At 38.7% G+C, this 20531-nt stretch overlaps 1 protein-coding gene across 1 annotated transcript in view; it reads left to right on the plus strand.

The window, feature by feature from the left end:
* Positions 1-309: 309 nt before the first annotated feature.
* LOC145772274 (EH domain-binding protein 1-like) overlaps positions 310-20531 on the plus strand; it is a 39548-nt gene continuing 19326 nt past the window's right edge. The window contains exons 1-15 of the mRNA XM_082584139.1: positions 310-411; positions 3101-3158; positions 3751-3906; positions 4719-4900; positions 5256-5359; positions 13140-13286; positions 14425-14515; positions 15782-15858; positions 16495-16568; positions 17110-17285; positions 17599-17647; positions 17954-18088; positions 18515-19588; positions 19825-19914; positions 20125-20235. Coding sequence (XP_082440265.1) covers positions 317-411; positions 3101-3158; positions 3751-3906; positions 4719-4900; positions 5256-5359; positions 13140-13286; positions 14425-14515; positions 15782-15858; positions 16495-16568; positions 17110-17285; positions 17599-17647; positions 17954-18088; positions 18515-19588; positions 19825-19914; positions 20125-20235 — 2619 coding nt within the window. The 5' untranslated portion in view covers positions 310-316. The remainder of the gene's footprint in view (positions 412-3100; positions 3159-3750; positions 3907-4718; positions 4901-5255; positions 5360-13139; positions 13287-14424; positions 14516-15781; positions 15859-16494; positions 16569-17109; positions 17286-17598; positions 17648-17953; positions 18089-18514; positions 19589-19824; positions 19915-20124; positions 20236-20531) is intronic.

Consider the following 20531-nt stretch of genomic DNA (forward strand, 5'->3'; position numbering starts at 1 on the left):
AGTATGCGAAACTATCAGGAATAAACTTTTAGAGGCTTTTTCAGTCTGAGAATAAAGATTCAAAACCGAATCAAGCAACTTCTTAGACTAAAGTGTCATGTCTTCTGAGAGTTAATTCAAAACTAATCTCCTAGCTATATATTTCACTACTGCAATGTTGTTATTTGTGGAATTGGCATGTTGTCATAATCGACAATAATAGAATTATCTCTTAAGTTTTATTGACACAACATCTTAGTTATGGCAGCAAACATTTGTTATTTTATCAACTTGATTACCGTATCACATTACCGACTCTTAGGTTGTGTTAGTAAGCATGCTACGACGAGTGAAACACCTGAGAAAAAAGGCTGCAAAATACAGATTTACCGCTTCACTCAATCATCTGGATGTCCAAGGATCAAAGTCATGGTGAGTGCTACTGTGTTTGATGTGTTAACCCAAGGTTATAATAAGATGGAACTGTCAAATAATGACTCATTTCAACAATAATGCTGGGCTATAGATTGTGCTCTATGTTCAAAAAATTAAGTTTTCTTGTGTTGCTGTTGTATGTCTTCAAATTATGCTCAAATACTGGTAACATTGAACAAGCTATAGCTATCACACCATTTTGTTTCTATCAATTCTTTGTAACGCACTTACAATTGGCATTGCACAATTTTGCAATTGTTTTCAATTTTTGTTAAACTAGATAGGTTTATTAGTAGGCATAACACAACCAGTGGACCGCTATTTGGACTTTCCATTTCAGAGAAATCCCAGTCTGGACAATTCTAAAATTCCACATCGGTATCTGTTTATTCAAAGCAATTACCTTATATATAATAGAGGTTGACCAAATGAAGTGTCAGCGAAAACGTCTCAACTAAAGAAAGTGAAAAAACAGTTATCAAATAGCATTTCGTGATTTACAATAGATGTTAAGTAAATGAACTCTTAGCCAAAAAAAAATGGTTAAACAGTAAGTAAGTAAAGTGTCAGCAAAAAAGTCTCAACTAAAGTCTCAATAAGAAAAAAATAAACAGTTATCAATGGTCTTCGAAACTAAGCCTGTAGGCCATGTTAGGCTGGCTTCCACAAGCCAACATTTCTCCATACTGTTGGTATTCAAACTGTTTTTCTCTTCACTCAGTTGCGTATTAGTAGCCTATTGCATTACTATATACTTGGCTTGGGCACCAGAATTACTTGCCAATGACTATTAGTTCGTTTTGCAAAAATTTCTTGTTATTAATGTTAACCATTGTTATAGATTAGTCAATTGCTTTACCTTTTCCATAGGTATGGAAAGATAAACATAAAAACCTCCTACCTAAATAATTCCTACAAATTGTTGAAAATTCCCCAAATCAGTTCTCTCCGAATTGGATTCGCTGAAACTAGCTATTCTGAACACAACGTAGTGCATTTTCAACTATTGTATCAAAGTATGTGTACAATTAAAGCATTTTTCTCCAAACTGTGACAGTCGGACCAGGGACGCCAGAACGATTTTTGATTGGGGGGGCAGGATTATGAAAAAAGGGCACTTTTGATGCTGAAAGGCCTTTTATTAAGTTTTAAGATATATATAGCGATAATGCTCATCTATCAGCTAATTATCGAGTAATGATATAATAAGTATCAGGTACACAAAGAACAATGGCACGAAAGGACATCATGCTATGTTATAATGATGTAGGGCCTGTGGGCTAACCTACTGTGATACCGGTAGCCTACAGACTTTTATGTCATGAATATTATTTTGAGGCAATAATGAAAGGTTACAATTAGGTTAAAAGCGAATAGCAGAAATTGTTATAACTTATTGCAAAATGTACAGTAGCTTACATGACCTTAAAAGGGCACTATTGCCCCCTCTGCCCCCCATCCACAGAAAAATTGAGGGCCGGGGGGCATCTGCCCCCCACTTCCAGCGCCCCTGAGTCGGACTTCTTTTCATCATTAATGATCTCTGTTACATTACAACGTCAACTCTGATCGCCAGTTAATGTGATCATTCCTTTTGTTTGTTAAAGAAATCAAGCTGTGTGAAAATTGGATCTATGCACTATGCAGGGCAGGGGATTACAGCCACTGTTTATACTTTTGACCACTTGTATCTGTCTTGTGGCCTCACTTGGTCTTGAGTTTGCTTTTGAACGTCACAGACAATTATAAATGTGAAAGAAAAAAAAGGGACTTTCTCCTTTTGTTTCCTAGTAAATGTTTCTCACTCAATTTTCATCATACTATACGATATGACAAAAGAAGTCTTTATGAGTGGTGTAAATGAATTCAACCTGAATGATGCAATCTGTATGCCCGATTGACATGTTTGCTTGTTCGGCGTAATGACTTTAGCCCTAAAGATGCAAGTCTTGGTTATTTTTTGTGTCCGATGTTGAGGTTGTATATCACTTGCTTATGTCATTGTCTGCCTGTAGTAGCCACTGCTGAGCGATGGCCTTGCATTCTTGCTTATGTATAACAAAAGTCAATGTCTAATTTTTACCAATATTTCATTAATTAATTTCTTGATTTTTCAATTGTTTTATATCAATAACGTAGATATCAATAAACATTGAACAGATGCTACAAGTTAAACAACAAAGTCACAAAACAGATGTTAAACAGGTTCTAGTATATAAATAATCTAGTATATGATATATAAAAAATCTAGTATATAGTTGATTTTTCATTTCTCACTTCTATCGATACATCACTGAAATAAAATTTGGATAATATAATTAGTATATTTTGGCATTGGCATGCTACTAACATGCTCTAAATGAAGTTTGGCTTCTGGCCATTGATAATAATTTACACCACTACTTCATGAACATCACAAGGTAACAACATGAAGTAAACAAGACTTGCATCATTAGGGTTGGTCATTCCACCTTATCATTTGGTAAGAAGTCATTCAGGCATGGTGGACATTTGTGAGATACAGATCATGTCATTCTGGTTATCACTCAAACCGTGTCGTTAAGTTGTAGACTGACATGTCATATTTTACAGACTTTACAAACTAACAAATCAATTGAAATTTTAATATGATGCTTTTGTACTTTGTGTTTTTGTAATTTTAAAGTTGATTGTTTGCATTTCATAGGCAACCTTACAAGTTGGTAATTGTGTGGACTAGAAGAAAAAAGAGAACATGCACAATGGTAAAAATTTTTGAATCAGTACTATTTTATATTTCATTGTAAACCATACCATCTGCCAAAGAGGAGACATTTTTAGACATTGGAATATTTTGATACATGTCCAAAAGGCCAGCTGGGTTGCAGGTCTGTGGCCCTGACAGCCCAAAGTTTATGATCAAGTACAACTGAATTGTTTACAACTATTTAATATTACTCTGATTCAGTATCATGAAAATTGGTTTGTTAACAAATGAACGGTCAAACGCGTTGTCTAGGTAAAAAAGTTCTCTAAAGATCACTTACTCTTGAAGCTATCATTTCTAAAACAATCATTTCTTTTTATTAACGTTTATATAACGTGTTGACTGTTGGTGTTGCCATGACTTTTTTCTGATTGCAAATTCACCACAGGTAGCAATGCGTCACCGACGAACTCTGGTAAAAATTGTGTCATTTATATATATCAAGAAAATGGCTTAAATTTAACTTTACTTTAAATTTAGACTTAACAACAAAAATACCATTTAATTGGAGTTACAGAGTAAATTAGATATAATTTTTCATGACTGGTGAAATATATATTTTATTAGATTATCTGGATGATTTATTGCAGGCTCAGAGTTGGCGTCCTAGTATTGAAAACCCATACAAAGGAGTAATAACGTGGTCGGGTCAGAAACAGGAATCACTTGAAATTATAGTGACTCTGTTTCAAGATCACGGTTCCTCAGGCTACGAACCTAAAGACTGGGTATTTGTGCTGGAAAACGTAAGTTATGTTTGGTACTAAGCAATGACGGAATGGCCCGTTTCGGTGAGTCCGATCCCTTAACAGGGGATTTTTTCAATTTTTTTTTTAAATTGTCGGGTACCGTAGCCTAATTATCATTGCCGTTTTAGGGTTAGGGTTAGAGGTTAGGAACTCACCGAATCGGATTCACCGAATAGTAGCAGACCCAAGCAATGACTAATAGCCAGACTTCTCAGTAAATGTTTGCAGTGTGATTTGTTAAAAAAAGAATTATTATGAGTTTGTCCAATTTTCATTGAACCATCGTTTGTTGCCGAGCAATCTAATAACTCTCATCTTTTCATCCTTCTTTTTATATCTCACATAATATTTCATCTTTTATGTTTGTTTACAGCTTGTGTTTTCAAAGGTATAGGATAGCTTTTGCGTCACAACAAGTGATGGGAATTCAACAAAAAATATCTGCACATTGTAAAATATGCTGAAAGGGTCAAATAGAATTTACGCTAAATAGTCTCGCTTTGAAATGAATCTGCGGCGAGACTTCCCTATGACAGGTCGGCCGCGTCAGAATCAGAATATCGTGTGCTCCCGCTTTCTTTAACTGCCTTGTGTGAACTCAGCACGCGTGCCCTTGGTTTTCCACAACTGTCATAAGACCGTTGCGTTAAAGTGGTTCTCTTGCTGACTTGGTCAAATAATCTTGCATCGACGATAAAAAGCCGTATCGCGCACAATACTACTGTACAATGTACATGCTAATTTTAATTTGTTATTTGGAATTATTTTTTATAGAGTAAGTCTGATTGGTATTTGTTATTTATATGCAGGAGTCACGAGACGGGAAAAGAAAACCAGTGGCAACTGCCCGCCTTGACATGGCGAAGTACGTTGCTGAAGTCCCAACCCCACAGACTGTTAACATTCCATTCAAACCTCTCTCAGGGAAGCTTGCATCTGCCAAGTTGTCGTTAGCACTGACATGCGTGCTGTTGTCGGTAGGGCCTGCCACGTGAGTTGTTTTTATTTCATTTTACAAGAACAATCATTTTATTACGTCTATTTATGTAGCAGTAATATTCGCAGTTATGCTAATGTGTCACATATTTTATGTTTCTGTACTTAGCTTATATTGCTGCATAATTAATTGTTTTTACAAAACTGACCGCACATTTTTGTTGTGATTGACACCTATCACCAAACTTAATCACCCATTTTTTGATGGCCTAAATGTCACTAGATACTATAAAGTTAAACAACTTAGTAGTTCGCGAAAAATCAAAGCTTTCAGATGCCACTACCGCGTTATAGATGAAAGTTGCCTCTAGTGGGTAATTGCGTGGTGACTTGCATTGATTGTTTGGCAGTGAGGCAGACCTCGTATCGATGGCAGGAAGCACGACCAGCGAAGACACGATCAGACTCGGCGACATCGATGTTGGAAATATCCGAGACTTGGACGACCTTGATGGTGGGTATCACTGGTGGGATGATGGGTTTGTTGCTTGGGGATGAATTACGTTGCTAGTGAAGCTTGCATATGGTTGAGTTTTCTGTTTCTACCAAGATGGCAAATTTGCATCGCTACGTAGCTAGATTAGCAAATATTGAACGGCTCAAGAGAATGTTGTTTTTGTGCCCCAGTTTATAAATTGTATTGGTCCCATTAATGTTACATACAAAACACCATTCTTTGTCATCTTACGATCGGTGAACCTTACGTCATTCACTTTGACGCCAGAACGATTGTGGAACGACTTTCAAGTTTAAGTTGCAGCATAGACTAGTAGTAGGAGACTTAAATATGAAAAAAGTGAAGAAAATTGTGAAGAAAGAACGAGTTTTTGTGAGAAATGTGTGGAAACTGGAGGAAAAAGAAACGAGAATTAAGTTTGTGAAAAGAGCAAAAGAGCTGGTAAACATGAGTGCGCAGGACTTGTGGGCTTCATTTCAGAAAGGTGTCCTAGCAGCATGTGATGAAGTATGTGGGAAAAAGAAAGTGAGGAGGGATCGTGGAGACACATGGTGGTGGGATGAGGAGGTGAAGCATGCGATTTCACAGAAAAGAGATGCATACAAGCAGTGGCGCAAAAATGGGTCAGAAGAGAATAAAAAGAAGTATAAGAGTATGAAAAAGAAGGCAAAGAGGGTTGTTGCAAGAGCTATGAAGAATGGTGCTGAGGAGGAACTTAATAAAATGGGGGAAAGCCAAAACAAAGTATTCAGACTCATAAAGCAAATGAAAAGGGATGGGAAAGATATTGTAGGGGGAAGATGTATAAGGAGTGGAGATGGGAAGTTGCATTTCAGCCCGGAAAGCAGAGGAGAAGTGTGGAAGGAACATATGGAAAATGTTATGAATGAGGAGAATGTATGGGATCATATGACAGAGGTTGATCTGGTGGAGGGTCCAGTGGGAAAGGTTACTCGTGATGAAGTGGTGGAGGCAATGGGACAAATGAAACTGCATAAAGCAGCTGATCCATCAGAAGTGAGCGTAGAGATGATAAAAGCAAGTGGAGAGTTGGGAATTGAAGTAATGCTACAACTTAGCCAAAGGGTATTAGATGGAGAGGGAATGCCGGAGGAGTGGAAGCATAGTATTGTTGTTCCACTGTTCAAGAGAAAAGGGGATGTGAGAAGTTGCAGTGCATATAGAGGTGTAAAACTACTAGAGCATGGAATGAAAATTGTGGAGCGAATACTAGAAAAGAGGTTAAGAACATTGGTGAAATTAAATGATATGCAGTTTGGATTTATGCCAGGAAAAGGTACAGTGGATGCTCTGTTTATATTGAGAAGAATGCAGGAGGAATACCGAGAGAAGCAGAGAAAACTATATATGTGTTTCGTCGACTTAGAAAAGGCATTTGACAGAGTACCAAGGAAAGTGATGGAATGGGCAATGAGGAAAAGAGGTATACCGGAGGTATTAGTGAGAGCTGTGATGTCTATGTATGAGGATGCAAGAACAAAAGTGAGAGTTGGATCAAATTATTCAAACGAGTTTTCTGTGAAGGTTGGTGTACACCAGGGATCAGTTTTGTCACCTCTGATATTTGCTATTGTGGTTGACGTTGTAACTGAAGGAGTGAGGGAGGGCTTATTGAGTGAAATTTTGTATGCAGACGACCTGGTCTTGACAAGTAATAGTATGGAGGGAATGGAGAGAAAGTTTGAGAAATGGAAAGAAGCATTTGAAACCAAGGGTATGAAGGTGAATCTTGAAAAAACAAAAGTGATGGTGAGTGGAGCAGAAGGAACAGTTGTTGAGAGCAAAGTAGATCCCTGTGGAATATGTGGCAAGAGAGTGATGAGAAATTCAATGCAATGCAAGGAATGTGGAAAGTGGGTACATGCAAGATGTGCTAATGTCAAGAGAGCCGCAACAAGATTGGCGAAGTGTTTTGTTTGTGGGAAATGCAGTAAAGGAAGGAATGAAGTGGAAGGCCATGATGATGAGTTCTTCCATGGCATCGAAACAGTGACAGACTTCTGTTATCTGGGTGATCGGATAAATGGAAGTGGTGGATGTGAAGCAGCGATGACAACAAAGGCAAGATTGGGCTGGGCAAAGTTCAGGGAATGTGGGGAAATGCTGCATGGCAGAAAATTTTCACTAAGGATGAAAGGAAAAGTATATCGGAGCTGTGTGCGGCCTGCAATGCTATATGGTAGCGAGACATGGGTATTGAGGGAGAGTGAACTGGCAATCCTGAGAAGAACGGAAAGGTCAATGGTGAGAGCAATGTGTGGGGTGAAAACGAGAAGGGAAAAAAGGACTGAAGAATTGTTGGATATGCTAGAGATGAGAGAGACCATAGACCAACCGGCAAGGGCAAATGGAGTAAGATGGTATGGACATGTGATAAAGAGCGGAATGGCCCGTTTCGGCTAGTCCGATTGGGCTGATCCGATTCGGCTAGTCCGATTCGGCTATTACCCTTTTCGGCTACAGCCCGATTCGGCTAGTCCGATTTGGCTGATCCGATTCGGCTAGTTCCCTATTGGGCTACAGTCTTTAGCGGTTAGTTCCCTATTCGGCAATTTTTTGAAAATCCAACGATAATCCTTCTGTAATCCAACAAAATCCAACATCGTTTCTTTTGCATTCCGACAAATTTAGCGAAAAATGTTTGAATTATTAAATTTCTTTTATAGTTGAAATTATCGAAGCTTTAGATGAGTGGGGTTTTGACCTAACCAATGAGATCTTAAAACTAAAAAGCGAATTAAATTTATTTTTGAACTATTAATGTTTGCTCAGATGAAATTGACATGTATCATGCGTCGCCGTCTGCATGCAAACTTAGAATATATTAGAATCCTCAACTATTACAAAATTCTAAATCCAACGACGCCTTCTGTTTATTTACAGTAGAGAATTTTGTATTTTGATCTCGAAGCTTTAGATGAGTGGGGTTTAGACCTAACCACTGAGATCATAAATCATATTTATGACACCGGCATAGGCACCGACTTTTAATTTTGCACGGGGTGGCGGATAGCACAATATGGCAACCTAAAAACTTTCAAACTGCATGTTTTTGTTTTTTACTAAGCGTGTTTCGTAGATGCAATTGTCTTTTCACACCTGATTTGTAGCTCGATTATTTACAAAACAACTTTACAACAAACCACAGGAAGTATGTCGTGAATTTTATTGTTACGTTGTCGCTCCGACATTTAACATTTGGCAAAAGTATTTTTGCGAACGGCAGCTCTGTCAATCCAACTGTTAATCAACTGGTCAAGTTGTAACCGTTAAGCTTCAGCTTGATAAACATTTAAAATTAGGATGTGGTTCTATCGCTGTTGCGTCATGGTAGATCACAAGTAGGTTTTTATGCGCCTGAGTGCACTACTAAACGATCGCTCCGCCTCGCAGGTGGTGGAAGGCAACGATAAGTATATTTTCACAATGCAGACCCCGTTTGGAAGCATTAATGATCTTGTTTCATTGCTTGCAAATAGATCAAACAGTTGCGACAGTTGAACGCTTTTTCGGTGGCATCTTTAAGCTGAATAAAACTGGAATGTCGGGGAAAACTTTTACTGGACGACTTTTTGTAATTTTTTCTATGATGTAACAAGCAACTCCTAACTTATGTCGGACCAATAAATTCCCTCCTCAAACTTTTACAGGACAACTTTTCGTAATTTTTTCTATGATGTAACAAGCAACTCCTATGTAAGACCAATAAATTCCCGCCTCACAATTTGTCACGCATTGACACGCAATATTACATTATTACTGCATGAAGTAGATAACAAAGTAGAAATTAAAGCAAGACGTAGATGACAGTACACTCCAATTGAAATCGGAAAACAATTCAAAATGCAAAATCTTGAGTAATTGAAAAAGACTGCTTTATTATTGGAAATTGGCAGGGGGTGTAGCTTTCCTCGAATAGAATCATGTAAACGTGTAAATTTGCAGAACGTTAAAACTGCTACTTTACTAGGAGCACTTTTTAAATAAAAACTCAAAAAGTTTCAAAAATTGCATTTGTTTTAATAAAATTTGAAAATAGATATTCATTTAGGAGGTGGAGCTATAAATCATCGAGATAATTTTATTTCCAAGTATTTTATAGCTGGCATAATTTATAGCGATATTATGAGCAGTTTAAAATTTTTCAAAAAAGATTTTTGAGGGAGGCAATGGAAAGATCGTATTTTATTGATTAATAAATCCCATTGTAAACCTAACAATTGTAACAATGACTTATGAAAAGTAACAAATAATACGATCGCAACAAGGAAAAAACTCGTAGCCACGGCTGCCACGTGTTGCGTAATCTTCACGTAGCTTGCTTGATGTTACGCGAGTATCATGCTTGTGACAAAAACAATCATTTTCTTCGCAATACTGTATTGGTTCACCTCTTGCTTTACGTTGACTTGAAGCGAAAACCAATGATCAAAAAAAGATTTAAACGTTCGTTCAAATTACATTTATTTGCAGTAAGTAATGTAACCTAAACGGGGTGGCTGCCATCATGCCATAGAGGTTATGGGGTGGCGTGGCTGGCCACCCCGTAAGTCGGCGCCAGTGGATGCATTAGACATTTGCATTTTTGTAATGATTTTCAAGCGAAACAGAAGTGTTTTGTTAGTTGTTCGAGTGTGTTATTGTTCAAAATACATGTAAAAACTTACATACGAGTTATTAATTAGAGATTAGCATAAATTTGATGCTATAAAACAAAGTCATATATTATCATATATTTCAAAAAATAAAGTCATATTTTTCAATTTTTTATGTAAAAAAAATGGCCCTAGTAATAAGTAATAGCACAACGTCACTATCAAAGCAGTTGTAATTATTAGGGTAGGCCAGTCCGTGGTGCATTCCCAGGTCCAACGTCAATGCAGGTGAACAATGGTTGCGATTATTACAATTCAAGTACTTGACATTTCTTGGCACATTTTCTCAAATGATCGAAATATAGTCATCATAACACACATTATTATCTGATTTGTTGCCACACAAGTGTGGATGCGAGCCTTGCATTTGTCATCACGTCGGGAACAACGCCAGTATTTCTTAAGCCCGTCTGGACTATATTGAGCTAGTTGAAACATGTAGCCATCATGTAGAAAAACCCCACCTTTGCGCTGCGTACTAATCGATTCCTCTGCCATGATCAAGTAACATCAACTGAGAGTCTAACGAAGGAACTAACCAAAGAAATTTCAGGTCAGGTAACGCCGAAACCCAGGTTTACTCTAAACTGCCACTTAGGTTTTAACTTCATCTTTTATGGCAAACGCTATTTGGCAACTGTCTTTTTTTCGTTGACACGTTTTGGCTGAGACTTCATCTCATTAACCCCTATTGGTAATCATGAAAACTGTTATTTTCATGTAAAACACATATTTTGAACGAACCCAGACATCAAAACTCGTCATTTTTACATTGATTCAACGTCTGCAGACGTTGAATGAATGTAAAAATGACGGATTTTGCCGTCTGGGAAAGCACTCAAAGGTAAACACTGGATAAAATGCAAGAATGCAAAAGATACCATATTGTCGAATTAAAATACAAAATCCTCTAAATAAACAGAAGAACCGGACATACATTTCTCTGTTATCATTTTTAATGTAAAAATTCCTTTTGTGGTCCCTTTGTCTGAAAATAAAAACTGTGCTGTTGAAATTTCCGATTGTAGTTTTGATCTCAATCTCATCAACATGATTCGGAGTAAGCTGTTTGTTACGTAATTCACAAGGCTAATTGTTCTGTGGAGTGACCATTCTGTTGCTCCGTTTTTTTTTTGGTAAAGTTATGAATATGGAACGTACCATATCACTAGGGATGTAACCGGTGTCATAAATATGATTTATGATCTCAGTGGTTAGGTCTTGACTCCACTCATCTAAAGCTTCGAGATCAACTATTGTGGAATAAAATACAAAATTCTCTACTGCAAATAAACAGAAGGCGTCGTTGGATTTAGAATTTTGTAATAGTTGAGGATTCTAATATATTCTAAGTTTGCATGCAGACGGCGATGCATGATACACGTCAATTTTATCTGAGCAAACATTGATAGTTCAAAAATAAATTTAATTCGTTTTTTAGTTTTAAGATCTCAATGGTTAGGTCTAAACCCCACTCATCTAAAGCTTCGATGATTTCAACTAGGCTATAAAAGAAGCGATATTACAACATTCTCTAAATAAACAGAAGACGTCGTTGTCCATTTTATGTGAGCAAACAGTTAAATTTAATAGTTCAAACATTTTTCGCTAGATTTCATTTCAATTTGTTTTTCTTTGTCGGAATGCAAAAGAAACGATGTTGGATTACAGAAGGATTATCGTTGGATTTTCAAAAAAATTGCCAAATAGGGAACTAACCGCTAAAGACTGTAGCCCAATAGGGAACTAGCCGAATCGGATCAGCCAAATCGGACTAGCCGAATCGGGCTGTAGCCGAAAAGGGTAATAGCCGAATCGGACTAGCCGAATCGGATCAGCCCAATCGGACCAGCCGAATAGTAGCAGACCCGATAAAGAGGGAGGAAGGAAGTTTTCTTAGAAAGGCACTAGATCTAAAGGTGGATGGGAAGAGGAAACGCGGTCGTCCAAGAAGAACGTGGAAACAACAAGTGAAGGATGAGTTTAAAAAAGTCGGACTGAAAGAGGAAGATGCAAGGGACAGGGTGAAATGGAGAAAAGGGATTAAGACAATTGCTGCGCGGAAACAATCGGCCACCCCCACTAGTGGGGAACAAACCGACGATGGATTATGATGATGATGAGTCATAGCTTATTTTTAAAAATACTTCCATTTGAATTCTGCGAGTTGTTTGCTTGAATATTAAATATACTGATATATACCTTCAGGCATATTTTCTTTGACAATCTATAAAGAAAACAATATGATTCCAAAAAACGCGCGTTGTTTTCTTTGCGATCTTCCTGGAAATATTTCAGGCTCCTGGAATGACCCCGTATCCTAAACTCTCTCCTGGCCCCCTCAACGACACTGCTTGATATTAAACGTCAAAACTGGCGTGTGCACATAAACCTCGGCAAGTTTTATATCTTTCAACAAGAGTACACAGCCAGTGCCACAATTGAAGATATTTGCTGGAAGATTGACAGCTTGAGTAAATTTTGCGTTTGTTGAAGCATTTTCTATTAACTATTCCATTCACCAGAGGCCGCTGAATGAACAGTTATAAGTGTATTGCTCAAGCGCACAAGTTGTTTGCTTGCTTGCATTAATCTTTAAGTTATAGCACGATCACGTCACATCACACCATTGCAATGCCATATACTCGCCGTGTCTTTAAAGTGTTTGTTCCACACTTCTGTCACATTGCATCCACTCGATCGCGCTGAGTCAGGAATTAATTTGGGTGTTCGGACTTTGCACCTTGTAGTCATCACTTACATACCTGCTTGTACACCGGGGATCTTTATTTTACGATAAAGCAAGTCTGCGATAGTTTGTATGGTATTTGGCTTGCAGGTTGCTATCTTTGTTGCGACATAAATCGAGTCTACAATGAATCTTAATGGCCGTTGGTGTGCCCGCGTGGGAATAATTACTAATCTTACCACAATCCGCAACTTCTGAAAGTATTTTAATACTGATTAGTGCACTGGAGTTTGTAATTAGTGAAATTTAAAATAGCTTGTTATCAAAATGTCTAGGAAGCAAGTTTAAAGTTTTACATAATTTACATTAGCTTAGATTCAATACATCGTCACAGCGCTATCTTTGTTTTCAGCTGCCAGCTCAAGGAGCAGTTCGATTGGTGGGAAGGCTGGCAACTCCGTCACACATCAAGAACTGCGCAACCTGACCAATCAGATTGAAGCGTTGAACCGGGTCACGGATGAGCAACTCCATGATACAACAAACAACGTTGCTCGAAGTAGTAATTGTTTTTTTTCCTTACGTCATCACTGACGATCATTTGTTGACCACGCTCCGTGATGGAACCTCTAAAGCAGTGATTCCCAAACTTTTTCCATTCACGTACCATACAACAGTTTTATACAGTGTTAGCGTACCACCTATACCAAAAAAAAACTCAAACTACACTACAAAAGGCAAACAAGTTTAACGAATATCAACACAGCGCTCCGAGACAAAAATATCATTAAAATTAGACTAAATTTCATTAATCTGCCAAGCTGTCGCATGAGTAGAAAATCAATAAATAAGCTGTTCTACTTTTGCTACCATCAGCAGCAACATTGAAAACTGAAAAGTGTTGGCTTTTCTGTTTAACAACCCAGGTCAGCGGTTCTCAAACTGTGCGTCGAGACGCCCTTGGTGCGTAGTTTCAATTTTTTAAGGGCTTCGCACAATGATTTCTTTCGTAACTTATCTATAATCAATTGCGGTAATAAAACGCTTACAGATATTATTATTCCCTGTCTAACATGAGCATTAGAACTCATTATTACGAAACTATAGCAAATAAAAATGGCTGAAATTCCTGTATCTGGGTGCGTCGCAAATCAAACAAACTTTTCAAAAAGCGTGGCTATGAAAAAAGTTTGAAAATCGCTGACCTAAGTATTGCGTCATAAACGCTTGAATCCCTCAGAATAAAATTAATTATGCCACAATAATGCACATTGTGTGATCTGAAAGTTTGCGCAAATTGCATTATTTTATTTTAACTATTGTCAACTTAAGTAAGTTTCTCGCGTACCACAGTTTGGGAACCACTACTCTAAAGATGCCAAGGCGGTGATTGATCACGTGATCAGCTTTACTTTGAAGAATAGCAAATGTTTTGGGATATTTTTCTTCGTGTCATTATCTTCCCAAAGTTCAAAAGTTTTTGCAATCTCGGACCAGTGCTTGTCCCATCACCTACAATTCATGTCAGGTTTTGAAAGCAATCAAACTTTCAAGACTGAAGCAATCGCATCTCTACAAACATTGTTGTGTACCTGTCGTGTGTTTGTGTTCTTTGTTAATGCGTTTTCTTTAAGACAATACTTGTTTATTGCGCCTACAATGCTAACTCGTGTTTTATCATGACATGCCTTTGACAGACGACCAACCAACACGAAGTCGTCAGTCCAGCATCAACAGCTCTCGCTCCGACACCGCTTCCGTCCGTAGCAGATCTTCCTTTCAGAGAAGGTGAGTAGTCATACGTTCGAGCAATGGTTCTTAAACTGGGGAGGGGGCATAAAGATTCCCCAAAGGGGCGCGAACGTGGTAGGCTGTTGCACTAACATGCCACTGTATTGTGCTACAAGTGAACAGAAATATTCAGGCTTGTCCATGGGAATGGGATTCCCACGGCAATCCCATGGGAAATGTCCCATGGGATGGGATGGGACAGCACGAATTGCATTTCCCATGGGACAGTAGCTAGGCATTTTTATTTAAAAATATTTTAGACAGATTGTCAGATGATAATGAATTGTCATAGATAGACAACTTTTCTGAACTTTAAAGTTAACAAAGTCAATAAGTTTTGTCGTTTTGTATCTCTTTTTGTACATTTAGTCCTATCTAGTACACATTAGACTTAAATTTCCATAAATTTAATAACATTTATTGAATTGTATTTTGATGGGAATCCCATGGGATGGGACGGGACAGGCATGAATTGCTATGGGATGGGACAGAAAAAAATGTCCCATGGACAAGCCTGGAAATATTGGTGACATCTTAACTTGTGTGTCGATTATTGACTGGAAGTGTTAATGTGACCTGGTTTTGACTTATTCCCAGCGCCTATTCTTGCAGTATTTCATTTTGTCCATTGTTCGATAACTATTTCTGTTTGTGACGTTATTTTGTGTAAAAGTTGCTTTTTTGCACTTGCAAGTGCGAAGACACAAGCTCAAAACATTCTTAACTGTGAACCTGACATGCGATGTACCGTGTACGTTTGCTTCAACTAAGCCACGAATTAAACTGCTGGCTTCGAAAAAGCAGCCACATCTCCTCGTTAATGCGAGGAAAAGTAGATTGTGATCTACTTTATATTTTGATTTATGTATAATGGAAAATAAAAAATAAACTTTGTTTTAAAATCCCAAACATGTAGACCTTAGGAATAGGTAGTTTGACTTTGATTTGTAACTTAAACTAGAAAAGGGGGGTACGAAGTTTTACAAGTGACGTCAAGAGGGGCGCAGCCAATAAAAATTAAGAACCCCTGCATTGGAAGCTCAAAATTATTGTGCTTCCATGTGACCTGTAAAAGAAAGGCTTTGTTAGTTCAATGATGCGTGAAACGAATTACTGATTAATTGTGACGTGTAAATGTTTGACGTGGTCACTGGCAAAAGGTGTGCCGCTCAACACTATGCCACAGCTATTGCACGTGCAAGTTTATATCCTTTTATGCATATGTGTATCTTGACCAATTGCTAACCTCTCGTTGTAATGCAGGAATGTGATAGGCGGAGTCGCGGAAGAAGTTCCACCTGATGAGAGTGAAGTTGTCAACCGTTTTAGCGCCTCTTCTGGTGAGATTTGGTATTGTCCAAATGTTTCAACAAATTCAGTACAAGTTGCTTTATGTCCAAATCAGTTGAAGTCACAATGTAAAAGAGATCTATGAAACTTTTTATTTGGTATCTTAAGCCATGGCCTCCTGGTGATCCGGTTTGATTTGTCACATTTTGCCTGCTTCTACTGCCTGACTGCATTTTTAAGATTTTTTTTAGTTTTGGCTACCTCGTAATAGTCTAAAAGCTTTTTGTTAGGGAAGCAGTAAAAAACTTTAAAATCAGACTGTCAACATGCTGCTAACAGTCTGACTGAAAATGTTTAAATCAAATTGTCACTGTATTTCAAAGCCTTATGATCTTAGAGAGCAAAATGGGGAAGAGAGCGAAAGAGACGTTAAAATATAATTTTTTTTTAATTTCATTCAGATAGTTGCCAAACGTTGACAGAATCTGGAGAATGTATTTCTAAGTAGCTATGCTTTAGCTGGCCATTTAGCCAACCATTACACCGCTCAGTGACATTGTGAGTGCACCCGTGTTCCTTGGACAACGTAAATTCAAGTACAATAATGCACTGCGTGAGCTATGCGCCCCACTTATATTGCTTTGACACACAATCGTTCGATTCCAAGCTGATTGATTTTCTATTAGATTCATCCGATGAATCCGGTTCAGTTCAGAAACGTCGGTTGCGGTCATCTGCAGACTTCCTACCTGCTACCGAGGTAAATTTTAGAAAAAACTGTCTTAGTCTGTAATTTATCTGTATCTGTAATTTTATCTAAAACTTTTCTATGCACATCATTCACCTACTGAAGTACAATCGAATCAGCACAACTTGTAACCTACAGATATTGACAGCACAAAGCCACTAAAATATGTACCGAGGGTGCCATAGCCTACTGAGGATTTGTGATTACCAAACATCGTATACGCTACGACAAAAAATGTCCCTTAATAATATAACAATATTTTTATCAGCAACCATGATCCTGTCTAACAATTTGAAGATACATAAAAAACTGAATATGAGAAATAGTTCGCGTTACCCCGGAGTATTGTAAATGGCATCCCAGTGTGCCACGGCACCTGGTTGAGAACCACTTCTCTAGAGACCCTCCCCAGTAAATCCTATTTTACCCCTTCAAAGGCACTCACTACTGCAGTACTAAATAAAAGTAATTATTTTATTTGCGCATCAAACAAGGCGTCATATGAATTCAAGACGAACTTTGATGGTTTGATTTTCTCCACATATTTGTCTAGATGGAATCCTCCCCCATCCAGGGGTCCCCCGCTCCGGATGTAGAAAAATCTTTACTTGATTGGTGCCAGAGAGCAACGGCCGGTCACCGAGGAGTGAAAGTGACCAACTTTACAACGTCCTGGAGGAACGGACTGGCCCTCTGTGCAGTGTTGCATCATTATGAACCCTCCCTGATGTGAGTCAACTTAGCAACCTTACTTCACCGATCATCAAAAATTCATCAGTGAAAAATCCCTAAATGGAATTACTTGATACTTGGCCATATAAAATGCTAGAGCAGGTTCCCTATTGATTTTCTTTTGCTCCCTTTCACACAGCTGCATTGCGTCGTGATTGCTCCACCTTGTGGACGAGCAATTTAGCTTATACTCGACACTAGCGTATAATGGTTGAAAGTGAAGCATAAACAGTAAAACACTTGGTTGGTTTGAAGCAAGGCGTTTCTGGATTAAGTATTTCTCAGTTTAACAAAACTTTTTTGCTTTCAGAGCTTACGACGAACTGAATGCCCTCAATGGAAAATCCAACGTTAGAAAGGTAAACGTTACTAATAGTTTATTTATAAAAGATTTATAAGCGCACAGTATTATATAAATTCTTTTTTTTCTGTTGACAATGACTTACTGACGTTAATTGTTAATATTTGTTCCGTTTGTTTGTATTATTAGGCACACCGCAGACAGACCAATGTAGGGATTGAATTTGTAATGTCACTGCCAAACACGTCGTTCATATTATATTGCGTTGAGGTGAAGGAAAACTTCGGCCACTGTTAAATCATTTCTTTTTAAAGTTATCATCTCTGCTTTATTGTGAAGTTGGACTTGATATTATTGTGTCCAGGCGATGGAAGGGTTTCGATCCCTGGGTGTTACGGGTACCTCCTCCCGACATCCTCCGGTGTCCAACAAGAACCAGTTGATATCGTTTCTGCAGCTGGTTCGTAAGCACTTCCATGATGAGGATGATACAGATGAGGTGCGTTCGTGATTGAAACAATGCACAGTAATGGCCGATGGAACAGCAACGTGGTTGTGATGTCATATGCAATCCAAAATCGTCATACAGTTAACCTAGTCGAGTGGATAAATAATTGTGATATCACAATTAGCAGTTTCAAGATTTAATATCAGGCTTACTGTCTTAGGCGTTACATCATAGTCTTTTTGTCAAGTCGTTAAACTTTTGAGGTACACCTCAGTTACACGCAGCTCCTGGATTGGGAAACCTACCTTATACTGTTGTCGAAATTACTTACAGTGACAGACAATAAGTTCTTAAAGTTAAATTTCCGCCTTTCTTTGAAACATTACCGTCAATACCTGGTTGTTTTCATGTTAATTTATACTGATAGGGATTACCTGCGTGACCAAATATTGACGTTTTTGTGATTATGTTTTGCAGGTTGATGTTGTGCCTGACTTGGCGTCCCCTGTTATTATTGCGGCATCCCCGCACCCTCAGACAGCCCATCGTGGCTTGCCCACCAACGTGCTCAACCTCTGTGAGACAGCCCGGACTAAGTTGCTCTCCGACTTGGAAGAGAAAGAGGTTGAAGATGACGTTTTTTCTTCCGCTCTGGACGAAGCTCTGGAGTCGTCGCTCATAGAAGATTCTTCTCAAGCCACCAAAGAACTACCTGAACCCTCCCTTAGTGCAGGATCAGAAGTCTTTATTTCTCCAAAGCAGCGGAAGAGTTCTTCTTTGCTCAACCACCTGGAGGAACCAAGGAAGATCACAGTCATCCCTGATAATTCAAGCCGCGACACAGTCCCCTTGGATGTTGTACTAAGTAGCCTCAACGTGGGAGGTAGTTCATCGGCCCACCAAGGCAAGTCAGAGGTGGGAGGTGGCATATTGTCACGTGTAGCACCTGACTTGACACGCAACGACCCAGTTGAAGACCCTCATGTTGAAGGGGGCGACGCAGATCGTTCTTTAATTGACTCTGGAAATCCATTTGTAGATAGTTCAGAATTTTTCTCGGAAAACAAACTTATTCCAAATAACGAAGTAAGTTTTCAAAACCCGTGTATACAAGACGATCAACTAGGAAAGGAATCAGAGATCAGTGTCCACATTCACATCTTTTCCCAAGAACCTACCAAGACCCTTTCTGAAACATCCGCCATTGATGACTCTGCTATTGAATGTCCCTTTGATGTTTCATCAAGAGAACAAAATGACACAATTGATGAGTTGATTCTCAAAGAATCAGAAAGTGCTTGTACGGAATCCGACCAATCAAATTACAGCATCTCCGGAGAAGCTGTCGTTAGTGACCAGGAACTTGATGACGTCAGCGCAGTCGAACGAAAGGAATTACCAAACATTGTAGAAGGAAGTGCGTTTAAAAAAACACTACTTTCAGATTCAGAGCGCCTGTTGATTGGTGCGTCTGTCGAAGCGGAACATGACGTGGATGATGCGTCTATTGAAGCCGAACCGATCGGGGAGGTCAAAACTTGTGCTTCAGAGGTAAGATGCATCTTAGGATTTTATGAAATCCATTGTGCAAAACTTTGATCCATGTAACTTTTTTTCCGGGATAAACATTCTGAACATTCATAGTTTCTCAACTTTATCAAAACCTATGACAGCAGCCGTGCTTGCTTCCTTGCTTTTGTCGAAGCGAGGCGCATGTTGGACTTTCTTTCGAATTGATCTCCGATGTTGCATTGCTTGTGTTGATGTGTGAACATCGATGATTACAGATGGAGGTTGTGGTTAAGCTTCCTGTGGTGGATCAGCAGGAGGATAAGAGCAAGGATGATGACCTCCAGGACACAGTGGAACGGCTTCTGGTGGGTGGGCTGATGTAGACAGTTACGCATTGTTTGCGATTGTAACTTGTGGTTTAGTTATAAATCACCTTATAAATCACTTCGCCGGTGACTTCTTTCTAAGCGCCCATTTCATACATAAACTCGTCACAAAAAGTTTATGGATATTATTTCATTGTTATTGCTGCTGTGGCGTTGTTGAGATAGTTATAATTTATCGTTTTATTTTAGAAGTCTTCAGCTGCTCGTACTAGGAAGGCCAAGGCGATGGAGCTTCTGGAAAGGGCGCGGATGGAGGCGAACTCCAAGTCCAATGTGAAAGAGGAACCCCAGTCCGCTGAGGTGAGGGAGGTTTTCAGTTTAAAACTGTGTCGTTAATCTTTTTCGCGCGAATCAACTGCTGCTTTTATATTCTGTGTCCTGCTTCCGGTAGATTGGGAAAATACAAACACCCATGTTTTGTTGTTTAGCCAACACATTGTTGTGACGTGTGTGCATCCGAAACTGTGTCGTCACGTAATATTATTATATGCAATAGCAGCATTTCGAAATTTGATGCAATAACGCGCTCGGCTAAACTATAAAGGTATGCATCGTGGGAGCCACTGGTCGACAGCAATATGTGACTCTGATACAAT

Source organism: Aplidium turbinatum, chromosome 6 (assembly GCF_918807975.1).
Source record: "Aplidium turbinatum chromosome 6, kaAplTurb1.1, whole genome shotgun sequence".
In the NCBI taxonomy this organism is placed as follows: domain Eukaryota; kingdom Metazoa; phylum Chordata; class Ascidiacea; order Aplousobranchia; family Polyclinidae; genus Aplidium; species Aplidium turbinatum.